This window comes from Psittacula echo, assembly GCF_963264785.1.
Source record: "Psittacula echo genome assembly, chromosome: 6".
NCBI lineage: Eukaryota > Metazoa > Chordata > Aves > Psittaciformes > Psittacidae > Psittacula > Psittacula echo.
This window is the reverse complement of record NC_137743.1, coordinates 67,019,982-67,041,052: the sequence shown is the minus strand read 5'-3', so window position 1 is coordinate 67,041,052 and position 21,071 is coordinate 67,019,982. Positions and strand designations below refer to the sequence as shown.

The window sequence follows — 21,071 nt, the reverse complement described above, 5'->3', positions numbered from 1 at the left end:
TTTAAAAAGGCAATACCTTGATTACCAGTATCTCTGAATTCCGTAGAAAGTAGAGATCTAGAAGTACCTATCCAGAAGAGTGACAGAGAACAATTACATAGTGATCTGGTATCCTACAAAGGCAGTGGTTTTGAGTTCCATGAACAGCAGACTTACAAGGAGCAGAAAACTTGAACAGTTTTTGTATCAACCAAGATACCAAATTAAGCCAAAAGTCTGATCTTCTCATTGGTCTTCTCCAGTGAAACAGTAATATCCTGAGCTGGTTCCTGCCCCAAAGTTCCAACAGAATGACCAGGGGTACCACAATTTTTATCCATGTCTGTGCTGCAGCCTTGGCTTTGTGATTCAAACCCAGCAGGAGAGCAAAACTGAATAATGAGCCAAACTGAGAAGCAAAGCTTGAGATCTGCTCCAACTACCTTGCGATGGTTTGGTGGAACAGACCACATGCAAGCCAGGAGCATTTCCTCTAAGCAGAGGTGGAAATGTAGAAAAAACACAGCATCACACATGCCATTAATTCTCACTCCCTAACATGTTTCTGAGAACCGCTCTAACTCATGCATATGAGCAGAAAAACAAACCTAGAAGAATGTAGTAAAAGTGGTAAATAGAAGACAGTTGGAAGCAAAAATAACAGGACTGCAATAATACTCCACTACATAACCACACTATATTTCAGGGTAAACATGTAAAGGGAACGAACATCTTGCAATCACATCCAGCTTTGGCATTTCTCCATTTGTGAGTTTCTACTTCCACACCAGTAATTTGCACCTTCTGACTTAATTTGAATTTTCTCTTTTATCATTTTATTAGAAAAATCCCAGATACATCAGACATAAACATGAGGAACATCACACATCTACCCCAATGGGGAATTAAGATAATTTAATTAATTAATTTAATTAAGATAATTTAATTCAATTAAGGCCAGTTATAAAATGGAGATCATCTATTTTGCGATTACAAAACAACTGACTTGCACTACTTCCTCTATCACCCTGCACAGTGCTTCCCGAGGACCTGCAATAAATGAAACAGCAAAGAGGAAGTCGAAAGCTGTATTACATGAGCCCAAAGGCACTTCAGGACTGGGGACATGCTGTGCAGTGTACCAACAAAACCTCTCTTCCACAGGCTGTACCTGAAAAGCCAAAAAGGAGGCATCATGCTGCAGCTGATGGTGATTCCAGTCTGAATCTGAGCACAGCAGAAAGAATCTGCATCTCTTCCTAGTCTAGCAATGCCTGAAGTCCTTGCACAATTACTGTTTTATTTATACTCTGAGTACAACATTGATTAGACTGGCAAAGTTCACCACCATGAATTGTGCTGTTTTAGTGGCACACAGCACACTCAAACCTGCAACATCTCCTTTGGTGTGGAAGAATATGAGCATCCCATATACCACAGTTTTCTATTTTCCATTGCCAGATGTACGCAAAAACTTGTCTGAGCGCTATTATAATTTACATGTAGGGAGAAATCAACTCCTACCAAGGACCACACATGAGCAAATGTCATTTTCCATGCCCTCTTCATGCCAAGCAAGGTCGGGATGACTTTAAGCACTCTTCTTTGTCCAAGCAAAATCATCCTCTAGCAATACTGATCTCAAAGCTTCACTGCTCGAGATACATCTCTCTAGAAGGCACAGCCAGAACTCTTTTCTACCCTATCCGAAAGCTATACGGCTACATGACATTCCCCCTCCCTTTCCGCAAGTGCTGCTACTGTGCTGTGCATTTTACTTGCAACACCACTGGCTTGGCTGAGGTTGTTCACTTCTAGAAAACAATTCCCTGATTCCAGGGAAAGTCCATCCTTCTGCCTGGAAGGAACTGTACAGTTAGCAATATCTTGTTATTAGTGTTCAGTGTTACTATAAAGAGGGTTTGGCTGATCCTACATATCTGGAATGCAATCATTACCCTTCTGCCTTTTTTCCTTCTTGAGTTTGAATTGTTGCAGTTTAGAGGACTTCGAGATTTCTCCTCAAGGCCAATTTCATCACCTATTTCTGTCTTTAGCAAATCTGGATATAATCACTGTAGTTACCTCTGAGTGGAGAACGTAAGACCATTTGGGGATTATCTTGCATATTCCTGCAAACCTTGCAAATATTATTTATTAGTATTTCAACCACTAATTTTTCCATATTGTATCCTCAAGGACAGCACCTTGTTAGTTCAAAGGAAGAATCATTTTTAGTTTTAGCTAGGTAAAGATTAGACACCTCTCTTCAGCACTTACAGAACAGACAATTTTGTGATGAATGCTCGTAACTCTTGCTAAAAATCTGACTACATTTTTAGCTAATAAACTGTTTGAGAAATGAAGCCATTTCCTAGAGAACAAAAATAAAATTACACTCTTACTTTGCCAAAATTTGGACAAAACTCAGCATTTCAATTGGGTCAATGATGCCTCTAATTTTAGGTGCCTATATTTAAATTTCTCCATTGCTTCCTCCCATTACTCCCAAAAAATCAAAACTCTTTTTGAAAAGAAATGCTTGAGGAACAGTGATCTTAAACCTTTAGAAATGTCCTGAATCTTTTCATATTATCTGTTTGGTTTACGCTAACATACCTTTATTATTGCATACATACAAAAAGAAAGCACAAGGTGTTAACAGCCTTCTGAAAACACTGTTCTTCTGTTCAAAGTCTCTACTGAATTCAGAATTTTGATGGGTTGAAGTAAACAGTGATGCTCGAATAATACTGAGGTTGTAGAATTCAGATCTAAGTTCCTTCAAATATGTATTTTAACATACACAGATTCTTGAAAAAATGAGAAGAAGCAAAATTCCTCACTCTTAAAAGCTGTGTACAGGGATGGATTTTCACAACACTGAACAGCCTAATCAGCGTGAAGAAGCCTCAATTGAAAGCTTACAAAGGATCTCTCTACCTCTTCTCCATTTTTTCATTTCCACCTTTCTCTTTAAAAGGGTGTCTCACCAGAGAACATGAAGAATGAAAGATTCTAAAGTACAGGACTGAAATCCATCAAACCCAGGATTGTGGTCCAAACCCAACCAGCTGTCAAACCCAGAGATATGAATGTATGCTCGCTACTGCCTAATAAAATTTGAATCAAACACTTTGCATCTGATTCTCCATGTGAGCTTTTATGCAAACTTCTAAAGTGCAAGGAATCCTGGGGTGGAAGAGCTATTCTGAGAGCTTTCACATAGTTCATGTAATTAGGGAAACCACTTCCTTTGATTGTAAGTGTTCAAAACAGCTGAATTTCTTCTTTCAAAGGAACTCTGTGATTTGGGTCATCTCTTTTACTCGCTCTTTCATGTTTCTCAAGATGAGAGGTGAGACTGTAGAGCACATTATTTAGAAAAAAAAAGATTCCACTTTTTGTTTTAGGGATTGAACTTGTCCTATTCAAAAGGTTGTCATTTGGAAATCTATCTTTCTTTTCCTCCCTCTGTTTCCTTCCTTTTCTGATAAGCTCTTCAGTGGCTCTCCAGAGAACATAGTCCAAAATGCCAATTTAAACCTAGGGAAAAACTGAAATATGGTACATAAAGGAAAGGGGACTCTCATTTTCCTTTGTACGGTTGTAGCTGAATATGTAATTATAAAGGAGCTCAAGCTGCACGATCTCAGTCCCCATATCACATTTACTTTTTTAATGGTCCTAAACACTGACCAAGCAAAAAGGCAGAAATACAGATTTTAAAAGACAAACAAAGCAGCTGCCCTTTTCTTTGAAATGGGTCTGAGGGTCTTTTCTTTCCCAAAAAGGGAACTCAGGTCAGTTTCAAGGCAACAACCATGTCACTAGAGCTAACAGCCAATGCCAGTGTCGTTACAGCATCAAGTGTCACTTGCCCTGAATTTCTTGAGCCAGGCACCCCATAAGTACTGTTCATCGCAGCAACAGCCACAACAGGCACGGAACCTCTCCCCTCACGCTGTATAGTACAGAAATGCAGTAATGAAAAGGCAGGAGGTTTCACACTGCAGATTTCAAATCTATTAAGTAACAATAGTACGCTTGTTTACCCCAGGAGGATAAAGCTCTATTCCCAGCCAGTGAAAAATCGCAGGACTCCTTCCAGAATTGTAGGACTAACCGGGAAGCAGTTTCCAATAGGAACAGAGTAAACCACTTGGGACACAGTGCCAGAAACCACTTTACTGCCAACTTCTGCAAAGGACAGATGAGACACAGGCTTAGAGACAAGGTTTTACAATAAAGACTTTGGTACAAACACATAAAAACTGGAAAGGCAAAAGTTAAGAGCAGAACTCCAAAACATGTGCTCCTAATGAGCAGGGTTCTGGATTTTGCACTTTGGTTTTGGACCCTGTAAATCTCTTACAGGGGGTACTGGCAAGGCAACATCCAAAAGAGCGAGCAATTCAACAGCTCCAAATTTTATCCCCCCATTGCTACGTACATCTATCACACACAGTACCTCAGCACACACGGACACATCATAAAGAGATCGAAGTAAAAAGCCTTCTCCTTGGTTTATGAGATAAAAAGTATGCAAAGTATACTTTAAAGTACAAAGTATAAAAAAAAGTATAAAGTATTAAAAGTATACAGTTCACCACCAAGGAAAACCACCAATCACTACTTCTAAGCCATCATCTTTGATACGATGGCCTCAAATGCATCTGACATTACTAAAATTAAGGTTATTATATGATTAGATGAAAAGTGATTACCATGCTTTCCCCCGCTCCTAACTGCACACAGGCACGCACTATGTTTTCTCTGCTTTGTGATTCTTCCAAGGAAGAGGAAAAGATATCCTCTTGGAAAATGTCACTCACTCCCTCAAGGGTGAAGCAACTAGGTTATTTTAGCAAGTTTTCAGAACAACAGCCTACCCACCTCTCAGAGTCTGCCTTTGCCAGGTGAAAATCTGCAGAGACCCTCAGCCTTCATTGGGAAGCTGACACCCGCCCAAGCTGCATGCCTGCCTTTTGGGTTTTCCACCTTTCAAAGGTGAACTTCATACAAAGAAATGGCATGTTGTCTTCCTGTGCCTATCAATAGCTCCCTCAAGCAGCTCAAGGGTTTTTACACACTGTGCTTATTTTTGAAGCAGCTATTGGAAACTCACTATATGTCCAATACACAAACCCCATAGCTATTTGGCCAGGAGTGCATCATGACATGATTTTTAATTTCCTCTGCTTAAAATATTTAACCATAAGAAACCTCAATTTTCATAAGTTTTGGAGTAAAATAAATGAGCAACTAGAGACAGAAGATGACAAGTGGAAGACATGTGGCAGTGTCCCCTTTCAGCAACATCCAGGGGCCAGGCACTACTTCACTGAGGAGGTGAGATAGCAGAGGAGCCCCTCCTGTGTGCTTTAGGCTGCCCTGCTCCCAGGCATCAGGCAGTCACATCATAGAAGGGACCGAGGAGGCACAGGAACTGTCACTGTCACTCCAGTCACCCAGTTTCCCTGTGGAGCTGCCTTTCTCTAACAGAAATCCCGCAGAATGTAGATTCACTAAACATAAATCTAATAAATGAACATGCATTTGCGAATAGGATTCTTTCCCAGTAGCTGAACAGATGAAACACATTTAAACAGACAAACAGGACAGTTTAGAGGCAGCTGGATCAGAAAAGCCTTTATTGGCCTCATTTCCTCAGCGTGTTAGCGCAATTAACTAAATATGAGAGAAAGAGTTAAGGCTGAAGCTGCTATCTGGGCTCCTCTGCAGCCTCCAGCTAACATAAACAGGTCTGAATGTTTCCCTATGACTGTTTATATCATCCTCTTAAAAAGGAAACTTTCTCTATCAGCACCTTAGTAAGTGGCAATAGGTAAATGTGAACTTATTTTTGCAGTCTTGGTTGCATGATTACAATTAAAAAGATTTTGATGTTTCCCTTGATTTATTATATTTTTTTGTTTTTTCTTCTTCCACTTTGTTTTCAATGAAATATTGTGTCCCAGACCATTATGCAACTCATGCACAGTCCAAAGAGGAAAGTAAAGGAGGGGAAGAAAAAAAGGAAGTAAAGGACAGCATGTCTAGTCTTATTGAGCATTTACTGCCCTCTTAAGAGGACAAAACATGTCCAAAATTCCATTGCTACCATGTGCATGGAGGGTAGCTTGGTCCCCAGTCAAGGACTGTGGTCCCCATGCTGAACTTTGAATACACCTGTGAAAAACAGCTTCCAAGCGAGACCAATGATCACAGACTGAGATCACATCAACGCCAGCACAGATACCTGAACTCATCTGAACCATCACTCAAGTGTGCACCAAGCCAGAAACTATGTTAGATTCAAATAATACCTCCTCACACCTCAGCAGCAACTTTGGTATTATCAGAAACAATAATTTGTCATTCAGATGCTGCAGTCAATGTAAATTATTTAATTAAGAGCCCCCAGGGACTGCAACACCAACAGATTTCATCACAGGTCACAGGCATTTACATTGTCAGCTGTCCTTTAAAGCACTCAAGACTCTAACATGCAATCACTTACCATACTCTAAAGTTACCACTAGATCTCACCTGCCATGTGATTTTGTACTGTAATCTTGTATTAAGAAAACTATACAATTAACTAAATATAGAGAAAAGACTAACTTGAACTAATCCTCAATTGCTTGAGCTTACAACAGCCTAAAACATCACCTTGAGAGAAAAAGATCTCTTCCGTATCCATGAGACTTCTACAGCGAAGCTTCAGGACATCTTAAACATCCAAAAATACCATTTTGCAGTTGATCGCTTCAACAGAAGCTTGAGGTCAGAGAATGTCGTGGGAGGGGAAAGAAAAGAGCTGCCTTTTGATGTCAAGGGTTGCTGGCACGGAGAAATAAGCAACACAGCCTCTCCTCCAAATTATAAATAATAACTGAGCCCATGCAAAAAAGAAACAGAAAAGAAACATTATCTACAGTAAAATAAAATAATAAATAAATAAATAAATAAATAATCCTAAAACTAGGAAAATGCCCTTAATTGCAGCTAAGAATTTATTGGCAACTCGAGCAACCCGCCATGAAAAACTTGCAGTAGATTGACAGAATAATTTTTAAAACTATATGAGATGGAATTAAACTTAATTATGAAACTGAAGAATATTTAACAGTATCCTAACAGGCTGCACATTGTGGATAGCTAAGAGAGTAAGAAAGACTGCTTTCTAAAGAATGAAGAGAGACAAATTTTCCCTCTATTCTTAACAAAATTAGTTCGTAATTTGCGGGAAACTGGTATAAAAACTTGTTCACCTGCAGATGCTGCACCTTCTGAAAATAAAACCAAGCACCAAAACAAAACAGAATTAAAGATAATTGAGGTAAAAGGGCCCAAACCTCACAGAGATATTCCTAACCCAGGGGATCAGGCACATGGTGGTAAGTTCCTGTACCTCAATCAAGCTATGGCAACTGTCTATGTATTCTTGACCAGCCGCACACAGAATCACAGAATCCCAAGGGTTGGAAGGGACCTCAAAAGATCATCTAGTCCAACCCCCCTGCAAGAGCAGGGTAACCTAGAGTACATCACACAGGAACTTGTGCAGCCGGGCCTTGAATATCTCCAACGTAGGAGACTCCACAGCCCCCCTGGGTAACCTGTTCCAGTGCTCTGTCACTCTCACAGTAAAGAAGTTTTTCCTGATGCTCACATGGAACCTCTTATGCTCCAGTTTACACCCATTACCCCATTACACATGAGGTAATTTTGCTTCATGCTGACAAAGTTTAGGGCAATTTGAGAGTCAAGTGAAAAGAAGCAAATCTGGTGCATCTTAGCTTATTAATTTACCTGTTTATCAAGCTTGCTTATGTAGTAACTGTTCAAAGCTGCCCACCAGTCAACAGAAGGCCATTTGCACTCAAACCTTTACAATTTCAGTACAAAATCTGGTGGTTTAGCTGACAGAAAAAAGGAGAGGGTAACTTCTTAAGCATGGCTTCAGCAAGACTCCCAGCACTTGTGAAATTCTTTTCATTCACGGCAAGCTAATTTGACAATGCTGACAGTCACTATGTCTCAATTGGCTGAAAATAACTTTTGAAGCCACAGACTGTCAGTCCAGGCCCTGACATGCCAGTTTCACTGAAGCTGATGTCTACTTTAATTTAAGCCAAAATTGGCTTGATTTAAAAGAATGTGTATCACAAGCCTGTGTAAGTAAGAGTCTCAAATTAAGCTCGTCAAAAAACCTGAGTAAACCACACAACTCATAATACAAATGCTCATTATTTACATGACGCAACTCTGAAAGACGTTACTCATCAAATCAAAAACTTGGTATAAAAATGTTTAAATGCACAAGTAAAAAAATTAACTACACTAAAATGTAGCAAAATACAAACATACATGTTTCTGTACCTGCATTGCTACATTACTGAGATAATCCTGGGGAGCAGAGATGCAGGGGAACAAAGTTTCTTCTTAAAACAGACAAAATTAAATCAAAGCCTGTTTTTGCACACTTAAGATACAGTCGTATACAAAGTACTAACAAAATCTAATGCAGTGACTTTCTTGACACCTGAAAACATGATATTCACTTACAAAATATAAAGTAATGTCACTTAAATAAAAGCCAAGAGTAGGGCAAACTCAAAAGCATTCAGAGATTGATTTCAGTGCTATCCAAAACTAGTTTATTCTGCACTACATAGAATATATAGCAGCTGGAGCATCTGAGCCTATTTTGACAACTTTCACAGTTTAGAAAGGGTACAAAGTATCCTCTTGGTACCTTTTGAGAATACTCTTGCCAGCACCAAGAGGAGTACTCTAAGCCATTTTCTTTACCAAAACACTAAAAAGAAACAGAAAACCCTGCAAGATAATCACTCTGTAAACTAGAAACAAAGGCATTTTAAGACACCCCTCTGGCATAATAAATGAAATTTTATTTACTATTAGCTGTTAACAAGATACAGCAATATTTCTACAAACAAATACGGAGTTGGAAGGGCTCCCATGAGATCACTTACTCTAGGGATATACAATCTTTCTTTTTTTGTAAACTCTGTAATTTCCCAATATAGGCACTGATATCTCTGGAAAGTTCATATACTTAACTTATACCACTAAAGTACCTTTATATAGCACACATTCTAAGATCTCCTTCCCTGTTCATTAGCAATAGCACCTGCACCAAAGGACCACGGGTTGGAAACATGGGGTTTATTGTCTCCCCACTTTGCGTTGGAACCAAGTAAATCCAGCCATTTCCTGGCAGCTGTTACCTTGAATCACTCTCAATACCTGCTGACTCAGACATGAGAGGGGTAAGGGAGCAGGAGTTCCTAAAGAGCAAATAAGATAATAAAAAGGCATCAAAATTGACCTTCATTACAGTTAGGTCCCAGTGTGGAGAGTCATTCAAAGTTGGCACCCAAGCACCCATACCAGCTATCAACTGCAAAAAGAACATCTACTATTTTTAGGCCTGTCAGAGATAAGCATCAATTTCAGTTTGGTTTGGTTTGATTTGCTCTATTTTACTCTGTTGTTTTTCTCTTGTTACTCTTGATAGTCATTCCCAGTCCCTACTCTCATGACCCACATTAAAAATACCACATGCTCTCTTTTAGGACTACAAACATGAGTGAGGTAAGTCCAGTGACATGCATGTGGTTATACTTAACTCATCCCCTTCGGAAGGCACGGGTGCAATCCATGTTTTCTGGACAGTCCCTTTCAGAAGTGGATCATAAAATCAAGTAAGTGAACAAGCTACCTTATATTCCATATGAAAAGTTTTATGAAGCATTAAAAGATCCCCTAAAGCTTACTGCACATGTATTGCATACATGCAAACCTGGCAATACAAAATTAATTTCCACGGTAGTCAGACTTTCAGCAATAGAGCCTCAAAACTAGTAAAAACATGTTTTTGTTTTTGAGTCTTGTAAAACTCAAATGCATTGCACAGACATGACCGAACAAAGCATGCACAGTTAATCCTGCTCAATTTAAAATCTTTAATCTAAGTTAGTTGTGTAAGTTCACCAGAAGAATTTCCCAATAAGATTACAGTTATATTTTATTGGGTCCTTTTTCCCCAGCACTCTCCTGCAGTTTGCACAGACCACCTCCAGCATTTTGAAGGAATCCAGGGACAGCTGTACTGCATGAAACCAAACAATCTTGTACCTAAGCGTCATGGTTGTAACAGCTGAAGCAAGCACATCAGATGCAATGCTGCTGTCCATCAATAGCACAGAGGCAGTTCGTAGATCATGGAGTACCTCCAAAGAGCAGTGACATTAAAGTTAAATTCAAATTTCTGGTAAAATTCTGGCAGTAATAAATCTTCCAGTGAAGAACCAGACTCCAGATGCCAACTGTCAAAAACCAGGCACCAAAAGCACAGCCTTCAAAAGCAGTGACAAATAGCAGGTGAACTTCAGAGATGTACAGACAACTGAAGGAGGTGCGTGCTATTCAGTGAAAAGCTAATGTGGCAAGGCATAAAACAATGTTTGTAACATTTCACTCTAGCAGTTATCTGCTCAAGATAACAGAGTCAAAAGAACTGCAAGCAATTTGCAGAATAAGGCCTTTGGGCCCAATCTCTCCCACTCATTTCAGTGGAAGTCAAATTATGGGCTTATCCAATATTCATATAGATCGCTCGCAAAAACACCAAATAACTCCCTGAGTAGCAGGTCCATGATTTTCCTCAATGAATGCACATAATTATCACTTAGGGCAAAAGGAGCAAGCACACATCCTACTACAAGAGACCTTTCTCCTCCTACCACATGCACCATAAACATCACACTGGTAAGTTTAATTTTTCCATAAAACAATTCACAAGGGGACTCCTGCTCCTTGCTTAAAAACTGAAACTGCTAAAGGGCTTGGAGTAGATGGTAAAATGTCAATTTAATTTTGGTTTTGCTGTTATTTAATCACTCAAGACACTCCTATGGTTTACTTAATCAGAAGTCTTTCCAGAGTTTCAATCTGATACACTAATCAAAGCCTTGCAGCACATCTATTTTTCTCTGCACATCTACTTAACTGTATTTTATTCACATAAACACACACCCCTTCCTGTACAGTCACATTTTACTGCTTCTCTATAAAAAGTTAATGCCTTGCAGAGGTCTTCCCATTTCTCAAATTCTAAAGTTTTGAAGAAATCTGTCTGAGCAACACTCTCCCAAGTATTTATAAGTTTTTCTGAGCACATATTTTAGAATGATATGCTGCTATATACTGGAACAAAAATTGCTTTGTTTAACACGTTAGAACTTGTTAGCCACTTGGCTAATATAAAACCTTCAAGATCTTTGCTGGTTTTGATTGGCTTGTTTAGTAAAATGAAACACAGATACAACATATTTGCAGAATGATACCACAGTTCTATTGACTTGGCTTGTGCCTTTGGACTCAGCTAGCACGAAATCCCTCTGAGCAAGCTTTTCCCCACTCTCCTCTGTTTTCCTTTTAATCAGTTGTTATGGATTACTGGCAGCAGTTAACAGAAATACAACATAACCAGTCATGGAGTTAAAATGACACTTCAAATAAGCAAGAAAAAGTAATAATTACTTTTCCGGACTAAATGCAAACCATCTAACTATCTACTAAACACAGACACATACAGTTACGGCAAGTTATTTTTCTATTCCTATCAGAAAAGCCATTGACTCACCACGACTTTCAGCACAGTTCAGTCACAGATATTATTATCATCATTACAGATAAACATACTAGATACGTAAAGACTGACAGCCATAAGGATCAGAGGAGACTTTTAGGCCACAGAGGCCAGTCTCTGGTACATCACAGGCCACTATATTTCAGCAAGCTGCTCTTGTGTTGAGCTCAACAACTTAACAATAACAATTGTCAAAGAAACCCAAACCATCTCAATGTGAAGACATGGAAAGATGGAAAGGATTTTCCACCTCTGCTCCTTCTGTTTGTACTCTGCTCTAAGCATTACTCATCCTCACTCCTCATAATTTGTGCTTTATTTCCCATTCTAATTTGCCTGGCTTTAGATCCCAGCCATTAGTTTTTGCAATAACTTTCTGCACTAGATCAAAGGAGACTAGCATTTTCTCCATATGAAAATGAAATTTTTGTAAACAAGCTCTTATTTTTTAATTCTCTACTGTTTTGACAAACAAGTTCTGGTAAAACTTGCTAGACTTACTTAAGGCATCACCACTTGCCTCCCTGCTGCCTCCTCAGAAAGGAGAAGGTGCTGACACCAAGCTGGTCCCAGCTATAACCCATCTTGTCAGTTTAAGCAGAAAATGACCAGTCCAGAGTAAAATACACTATTGTGCTGGAAGGCACTTGCTCCCCTCCTGTCAACTTATCCTGATGGATAATGTCAATCGTCCCATTCTAACACACTAACCCCCACAGCCCTTCTACTCTCCACTCTATGTGTTTTGCAGTCCCCCTGCAAAACTGCAGGGCTGCCCCTGCAGTTCATTTACATTCTTTTAAACACAACAGAACCAGGTCTGCACCTACTGCCTAACACCCATTTTCCCAGTGCCACATGCCAAGGTAAAAGCACACCTGGTTCTTACAAATGCCTTGATCCTCACTTAGATATGCAAGGGCAGTAACCTAATTTGCCTAACAGTACCATGATATGAGATCTTAATGAGCTGCAAGTCTTAAATTAATCCCTAAATAAACCCTTAAATTATACCAAATTCTTTCCAGCATACAGTTTCATTTTCCTAATGCGCAACCTGTGTTCCTTGTCACTACAAGCTGAACATTGTATTTAGCTGTTTAAAAAAAAATCTTGTTAAATAGTCCAGCTGTGTCAAGCAATACATACGACTGTCCTACTTTCTCCATCATTTCCCATTCCACTGAGATTGATTCCATTACAAGATGCAGTAGTACTGTTTTTAAGTTTTCTTTCAAAAATGCTAGCAGCAGGTCTAGCACACACTCCTGTGCAATCCCACCAGAAATACACTATGCAATAAAAATACATCATCGGCCACTACTGAGATTCGCCAGTCAGTCGGCTTTTTAAAGAGTGCATTACTGACACTGCATAGCACCGGTTTTACTTGTCTTTCTGTATCTTTTGATATGAACAAATAGTAGAAATAAAGAGAACATTACAAACTGACATTGGACAGAAGGAATAAATCTCCAACCATCCTGTAAAAATCATGAGATTCTTCCACATTATTATAGACAGCAACCTGCTTAACCACGATCACACATGCTCATCACATCACTAAGCATGATATAATCATGCTAACTTGGCTGTGGCAGCAGTGGAGGAAATTTGGTGATTGTGTATATTATTCCTAGTGCTGCTCTGCTGTCCTCCAGGTTATAACTGCCTCCCTAAAACACTTTTAAGGGTATCGTACACAAGGTAGATATAGTCATGCTGGAACAGATGTCCAGTAACCACTCTTCTTCACTACACTGATATCTCCTCACCGCTACATCAGCAGCGGTGATCAGTGGGCAGACTGGAGCATGGTGAGGACCACATACACTGTGTCTGTGCTAGGCCTGTACATAGCTGAGGGTCAAGAGGATTTTCAGGCAAACTTAAAAATCTTTTTTAAAAATAAAAACAACACTTAAACCAACCTTAGCTGGTAAGGGTGCAGTAAGTTAATTTTGCTTTTTCCCACAGGATTGCCAAGGACCTGTCCATCTTTCTAGGTGCACAGGACACCGCAAGGGAAGATGCCTGGTAGAACGGGTAGACTTAAACCATGCTGCACGATGAGACCAAGCTTAAGTGAGGCTATGACTAACCCAGAGCTAGTGGAGCCCCAGATCAAAACCTGCAGCAGGCAGGCAAGAGACAACGCTGAGCAACACGCTAAGCCTATAGTGCACATATAGATACAAACCATTGCACTTAAAAGCCACCAGATGCAAAAAGGAGAAGACAGAAGCAGGCAGACAGTGAACACTACCTCTTCCTATCTAGCAACACGCCCAGCAGTATCAAAGGGAAATTACTAGCTCCACAGTTGCAGCTAGCCCTCCTCCTCCTCAGAGAGGAGCAGAGAGAAGCTGCTAGACAAGAAAAGCGGGGCAGGACAGCAAAGAGTAAAACAATAATGTTTTAAATCAGAGACACCCTGGGTTGGGGCCCCCTCAGTATGTCTTTATGGTAACATCATCCAGCTACAGGGTTTTGTAATTAGAAGAATAAAAAGGCCAAGGTAGTTTACTTCAATTAGTGGACAGAAGACACTAGGAAAGAATTTCTGTCCTTGTTTCTGCAGCACAGTGAAGTAGAAAAGTAAACTCTTACCTCTTTTTCTATTTTGAGCAGCTTCTTTACAGCCACCTCCTTGTCCTGAGAAATCCATCGGGCTCGGTAGACACTCCCGAAACTTCCTCCACCGCAGTTCTCAAAAAACTGCAAGTCATCAAATTTAATTTGCACAAATGAAGCACTGGTAGACGACATCTCATAATGACAAAATATACCACAGCAAAACCTGTGAAGAGAAAAGCTTTCATTAGCAAATATGCTCCATGGATTAGGGATTTTCTTACCAGCACTCAGACACCCCAAAACCAGGACCCATAACCATAAACATGCTACAGTAAAATCCACAGGGCACAGGAAGAGAGCCTGGGAACTCTCACTCCAACAGGCTGTGCAAATGTTTGCATAATTTGCACGGGCTATTCGGAGCAGCTGGGACACAGAAACAACTAAAAGTATTCCTCAGTGCGATACTGACGTTTCCCGAACACCTTGGAAGCGGCTCTGGGAAAGGCAGGCAAGTCGCTGCCTTCTCTGGACAGCAACAGACGGGAAACTTGCTCTCCGCTATGAGCTTGCCTAGGAGCTCAGGCATGCCAGGCACGCCGGCTCTCCCGCCGCGCTGGCCGCGCACAGTGCGCGCAGGCAGGCAGCGGCACCACAGCACGCACCACGCGCGCTGCCGGCACTCCGAGCTGTGCTTCACGCAAGGATGTGGAAAAACCTGGCCATGGTAAATGCCTCTTCCGGAGTGACTCAGTTCTGTTTGCATGTTATAACACAGTGCAAGTACGCAGTAATTCATCTGGGTTACAATATGTGAAATTCTGCAACCTGTGCCAAGACCGGTGTCGGCAGTTTCAAGAGATGATCCCATGTCTGCTGCAAGGGGAACAGAACGTCCTCCTCAGGGATTTCACAGCAATAAAGCTTACGCTGTAGCAAATTTCAAGAACACTATCACCTAAATGCATGAACAATGAGTAATTTCAGGTTTCTTTTTTTTAAATACCGTAAGTTCAGAAAGTCTCAGGTCCTCAGTGGGCCTGCAGCACAGGGCACCTTCGAGAACCAGCAGCGAGCCTGCTGCAGGACTGTTTCTGATGCACCAGTTTAGACTAAGTTTACTTCCATTAATTTTGCAATAAATAAATGAAAGTAAACTTATCGGCATAAAATGAGCCTGATTGGAATAAAACAAGTTAGAAAAAGGCACGGAGATTTTGAATTGCTGATTTTATGTCCAATTATACTGGTCTAACTATTGTACCAAAGCATACTGCATATTCTGGGAGCCTCCAATCTATAGGGGGTTTTGAGATGGAATCTATACATTATGTGTATATATGGGAAATGCATCTGTAATACAACTAGGGCTGCTGACCACCAAAACCCCTTTACACCAGTCCCTTCTGTAACAAATACGGACATCATTCCCTACCCCACACCCCACACACCCCCCCGGCTCTCCTGACTGTGCAGCTAATGTGATTAAAATTGTGAGGTATCATTTGACCAGAAATTTCTGGCACTATCTGGTTGCAGCTATTCTCCCAATAAGAAATGAAGACACCAACATTTTCCTACATATTGCATGAGATAACAGAGCCTTTTCTGAAACTGCCTGCTTTGTTTTATATCAATTCACCACCTGTAAGGGTAAAGGCAAGCACTGACCAGACCATGACAACTTTACTACATTTACGGAAGGCATCACGTTTAGGAGGGAGCAGTCTTCAAGCATGCCTTTCACTGACAACCAGCCTGCAAAACTCTCAGGGAGGGAACAGGAAAGCTCTTTCCCCAGCTCTGTGAGCCAGAGCAAGGGTTACCCATGCAACATGAAATAAAGTTCCTTCTTCCAGTACCCTGCCGGCTCCTTCCCCAGTATAAGTGCCTGTACTCTTCTGCTGACCTTTTGTTCTTTTTTAACCTTACTGCTGTTGTTGTTAGGTTTCCTGCCATCCCAGAGTCATTTTTTGCACTGCACTGCACATATTGTTTTGAGAGAAAGCTCAAGAGAAAGGAAATTGGTAACCCCTGCAAACCAGGAGGGTAGCAAAGCTTGGTTTAACTTTCTGCTCTTTCCCAGCACTGTTCAATTAGCACATCTTCAGAAACAGGAGCTCATTTGCCTTGATTACTCCAGCTCATTTACTCCAGCAGTTGTCCCAAGTTAACACCACGTACATGCTGTCTCAAGCGTATGTGATACTTCATAGACAAATACAACAGGTCAGCTTCCCAACCCAGAGACCTAACAACTTCAGGCCACAGCCCTGCAGACGTTTATGCACGTGGATAATTATGCTCCAGTGAATAATCTCCTTACTGACAACAGAATTATTCAGAAGAATAACGTTACTCATAGGCAAAAGTGCATGCACTGACTGGACCATAACTTTTTCAAGAAAGCGTGAACAGCTGATAATAGATGGTTGCGTTTGGGATGGCAGAAGGAACATAAAACCAAGCACAAAGAAAAATACATCACAGGAAACAAATATTTCTGGCCTTCTCTATCTGAATCCAATAGTTCTGAAGAGCTGTCAAATTATTTTATTATTCATCCAGAAGAACCAAATCATCCATATATACAAGTAAATGTTGACTTCTGAGAGGCTAACACAGAACAAGATGTTACTCCAAGATTTCACAGAAAAACCGACCTCAAGATGGTACAACATGCACACCAGACACATGATAAATGCAAGCGAGTACTTTCTGACGGGTCCGCCTTGCTGCTTAAAACTTTACCTAAACATTTATGCAATCACAATGCAGTGCCTAGCACACAAGCATTTGCAGGAGCTGCTGTTCATTCTTTTAACAACTTCCCAATTTCAAGTTTATCTACAGCAATCAGCTCCAGATGCTATAGGCATCAGCATACAATACAGTAATATTATTTAAAGAGCAATTAATACATTGTGTTGGGTTCTTCCAGGTGCTTTTTTTTTCTCTTTAGAGAAAGTAGAGGAGATTCACATGGGACACTCTCCATTTAGAGATCCGTAATTAATGATAGCCTAAGCTAGGTTTACATTTTCTCCTTCTGGATGGCAGAACAGACCTGTTTAAGTATCACTCCATGTTTTCTGATGCAAGGTAGTTAATCCGCAATTAGACAGATCAATCTGTTTGTTATGTTTAAGAAAACAACTGTTTAGAGTAACAACTGCATATGACAAATCCACGCTCAGTTATTAACTTGTCATCCTGTTTGAAAAGATCTTTAACAATCAGATTTTATACCATTGATTAAGGAAAAAAAATCAGATATTTCATTAAACTCCATAATCATACACTTGCATCCAAAAAAAGTGCATCATTCAACAACGTACAGCACTTCTCTGCATTGCAGTAAGGAGCAGTCCTCTGTAACAAGGCTCAGGGCTGGGGGCATTACAGCAATCTCCCCCCACAGGCACACAATGTAGATAAGGTTTGGTGTCAAGTACTGTCCATCCTCACTAACAGTTTTGAGTGTTTAACCACTGTCGTCGCATAGCAGTAAGACTATGTCGACTGACCTTGTTGCTTGTTGTCAATGAAATGAAAATGTGACAGATCAGAAACAGGTATTTCAAGAAATTATCCAATTGCTGGTTATTTCAATTATTTCTATGGGAGCTGGGGGGGAGGGGGGAAGGGGAGAACTTTCTCTTTTTTCTATTTTATTTCTAATGGTTAACATGAGCTTGTAATCTTGCAACAACATTTCCATCCTCTCCTGTGTCTTTTTTTTTCCCCTCATAGTAGCTTCTTTGAGCATGCTGTTAAAAGTTCATTTCACACCAAAAAGAAACAGACCTGAGCCAGGTTTGGCAGTATCTAACATATCAAGTCATTATTTAACATTAGTATTTGGCATGTCAGGAATCTATTACACAGAGTCACTTTGCAGCAAGCCTATTATGACAAAATAAGCTCAGGTTTGTACAGTAATAAGTGCTCAGTGTGGAAAACCATCCACCATCAATGGCTTGCTGTGATTACAGCACTTCAGAGTAGTAACCCACACAGGCTTCCCTTCCCAGGACCCTGCTGAGGTCCCACAACTGCTGCTCCCCTGAGAGCCCTCCAAAGTGAGGGAACCCCCAAGCTGATGGGTTGCAAACTGACCCTGCTGCAGGCTGCCCTGCCCTGCATTCTGGCACAGTGATGCTGGACAAACCAAACATATCCATTTGCACCTTCCAGATCCCCAAAAACAGTCTGGAAGTGCTGCCATGCCCAACTCTCTGCTTTATTCCATGTACAAGCCAGAAGACTCTACTGTTTGTCATTCAGCTACTGCTCCTGGAGTACAGAGAAGTTCCACTGAGGGACTTACAAGTTAGAGACAGGAGGCAAGAAAGAACTTAGTACAAATTGCACAGTAACCACCACTCATATTTTGCTTAGTGCGTGGCTGCAGCACTGAAAATTGCATTCCTCATCTTGCACGTGCACCTGACGCTGCCTCAATATTCAATTACTTCAGAAAAACCCTTTGTAATTTACTAAAGGGAGCGACCATGCAACTCACTGGCCTCACTTCACTGCGCGGTTCCATGAAGCAGGATTCAGTGCTTCTTTCAGGAAGGCATGCTGCCAACATATTGCCAATAAAGTAGTAGCACACTACACTTGTGCTATCTTAAAATACACAGCTGAACGTGCCAAGTTTCCTTATTTGGCAAAACAGTCCATTTGCTTTCAAGATCTTTAACCATCCATTTTTAGACCCAAATCATCCTTTGTATCCAACATGGCCTACAGTCCTTGAGCTGCATTTTTTGCATCAACCTGCATTTTTGCAGCAGCGTATTTATTTAGGCTTAAAAAAAAAAAAAAAGAGAGAGAAAAAAGAAAAAAGCCCAACAACAAAAAAAAAATCAAATAATCCAATGCCAAAACATGGCTCACTACTGTCTTGTCTAAGCACAAAACAGAAAAGGAGTTACAGTGATATCGAGCTACAAGCGATACAGCAGAAGTAAGTTTTTATAAATACGAGATCTTTTCAGCATATAATGAACTGCTGATGAATAAGATGCAAACAAACTCCAAGCACAACTCCAACTTACATATATATATCCTAATGTTCTAACCTCCCAATAAATCAAAACAAAGGCAAGAACCCCTACAATTCCTAAACTTTCTGAACCAGACTGAGCAGCAGCCCTGCAGATGGTGAGACTGGAGGCACGCATGGCTCTGCCCACCTTAGTTACAGAAGCAACAACATTTTAGACTGTTCTTTGTCAGAACCTAAGAATTCTGCATAATTTCCATTAATAACACTTCTAATTTTATTTGAATTTATACAACCATTGCTACGGAAAAAAAGAGCTCAACTCAGCCTGAACAGTTTGAGTACTTCAGGAAACAAACTATTTTCTACTCAAGCTGTGTCAATGGCAGAGACTGAAGGGTTTAAAGGGTCCCCTTTAAATAGAAAACATTTTATCTCGGAGAAACCCTAAACTGCTCACTTCGCTTACATTATACCTCGCCAGTGATGCCTGCCAGGAGTGTGCCTGCAACACCACACAAGACGTAGCAGGCAGCTACCCCTGCACCCTGGCCCACAGAGCCTCTCTGTCCTTTGCACGGGCACAACTGCAGGACCCGGTTTCGTCGGCATTTCTGCCTTCTCCTCCGCCCTCAGCGAGCCGGGCCCTCCAGAGTTACCATTCTTCACACAATGCCACTGGTATGCAAAGCACATTATGGATAGATAAAATAAGTAGGCTTCTGAGGACTTACAATTTCAGGGCAAAGTCCTCAAAACATCTAACCGCATGCCTCCAGCAGAAAGCTATGATGTTTTCAGGCAGTGACCCAGTTAATCCAGTGCTTTCAAATTATTTCTGCTTCTGGAATTTAGAAAAAGTAATGATCCATGGCTTTCCCGATGTCTCTGTCGCTAAAACTCACAGCAAAGCACGCTGGATAGAGGGGTAACTGATGGCTCACACACACACACACTAAATAAAAGGCTCATACTGGGGGAAAGGAACTAACTTGAACAAAGATAGAAAAAGAAAATATATATATTAAAAAAAAGACGGCTTACATAAAAAAAATGAGGAGGGGGGGCGAAACGAAAGGAAAACGGCGGGGAAGTCACACCTCAAAGCCCAACCTGAGGGATTTTACGCCCGAAAGAACACAAAAACGCAGCAGGTGCACTAAAAGTGCACGTCTCAAACACGGACTGAGAAGCGGAAGGGTGGCCGAGAACAGCGGCTCCCGGCCAGACGCCGGCGTCCCGCGGCCAACCCTACGGCAGACACCGTGCCGACACCGTGCCAGCACCGTCCGCGAGGCCTCCGCTCGCCACCTCCCCGGACGCCCCTCGGCAGGCACGACCGTGCGCCGCTCGCCGAGGCGCTGCCTGTCTCCCGTCCCGCAGCGGCGTAGCCAGCGGGACCCCCGCCCGGCAACTCGTGGCCGCCAGTGCCTCAAGGGGGGATCCGGCCGGGCGCGGCTGCCCCGCGGGCCGACGCAAGGTCAGGCCGAGCGGCGGGACGGGAGAGCGCCTGCCCTCCAAACACTTTGAAAGTTGCTTCAGCAGGTGGGAAGTGGGAAACGCGAAACGCGGTGAGGACACCCGCGGCGCGGCCCGGCCCGGCCCGGCCCCGCTCCGCTCCCCGGCCGCGCTGAGCTGCGCCCCGCCGCCTCCCTCCGCCTCCCTCCGCCCGTCCACACACGCACCGGCCGCGCCGGCGCCCTAGCGCTGCCCCCCGCCCGCCCGGGCGTGGCGAGGGGCGCGTCTCCCTCCTCACCTTCCCCGAGGGACTCCGGGCTGGCGGGACGCGAACGGCGCCGATCCCGGAGCCGCCGA

At 41.8% G+C, this 21,071-nt stretch overlaps 1 protein-coding gene across 1 annotated transcript in view; it reads right to left on the bottom strand.

The window, feature by feature from the left end:
• MAP3K20 (mitogen-activated protein kinase kinase kinase 20) overlaps positions 1–21,071 on the bottom strand; it is a 66,915-nt gene extending 45,844 nt beyond the window's left edge. Inside the window, exons 1-2 of the mRNA XM_080620914.1 lie at positions 21,013–21,071; positions 14,276–14,465 (exon numbers count right to left, since the gene is read on the bottom strand). Coding sequence (XP_080477040.1) covers positions 14,276–14,434 — 159 coding nt within the window. The 5' untranslated portion in view covers positions 14,435–14,465; positions 21,013–21,071. The remainder of the gene's footprint in view (positions 1–14,275; positions 14,466–21,012) is intronic.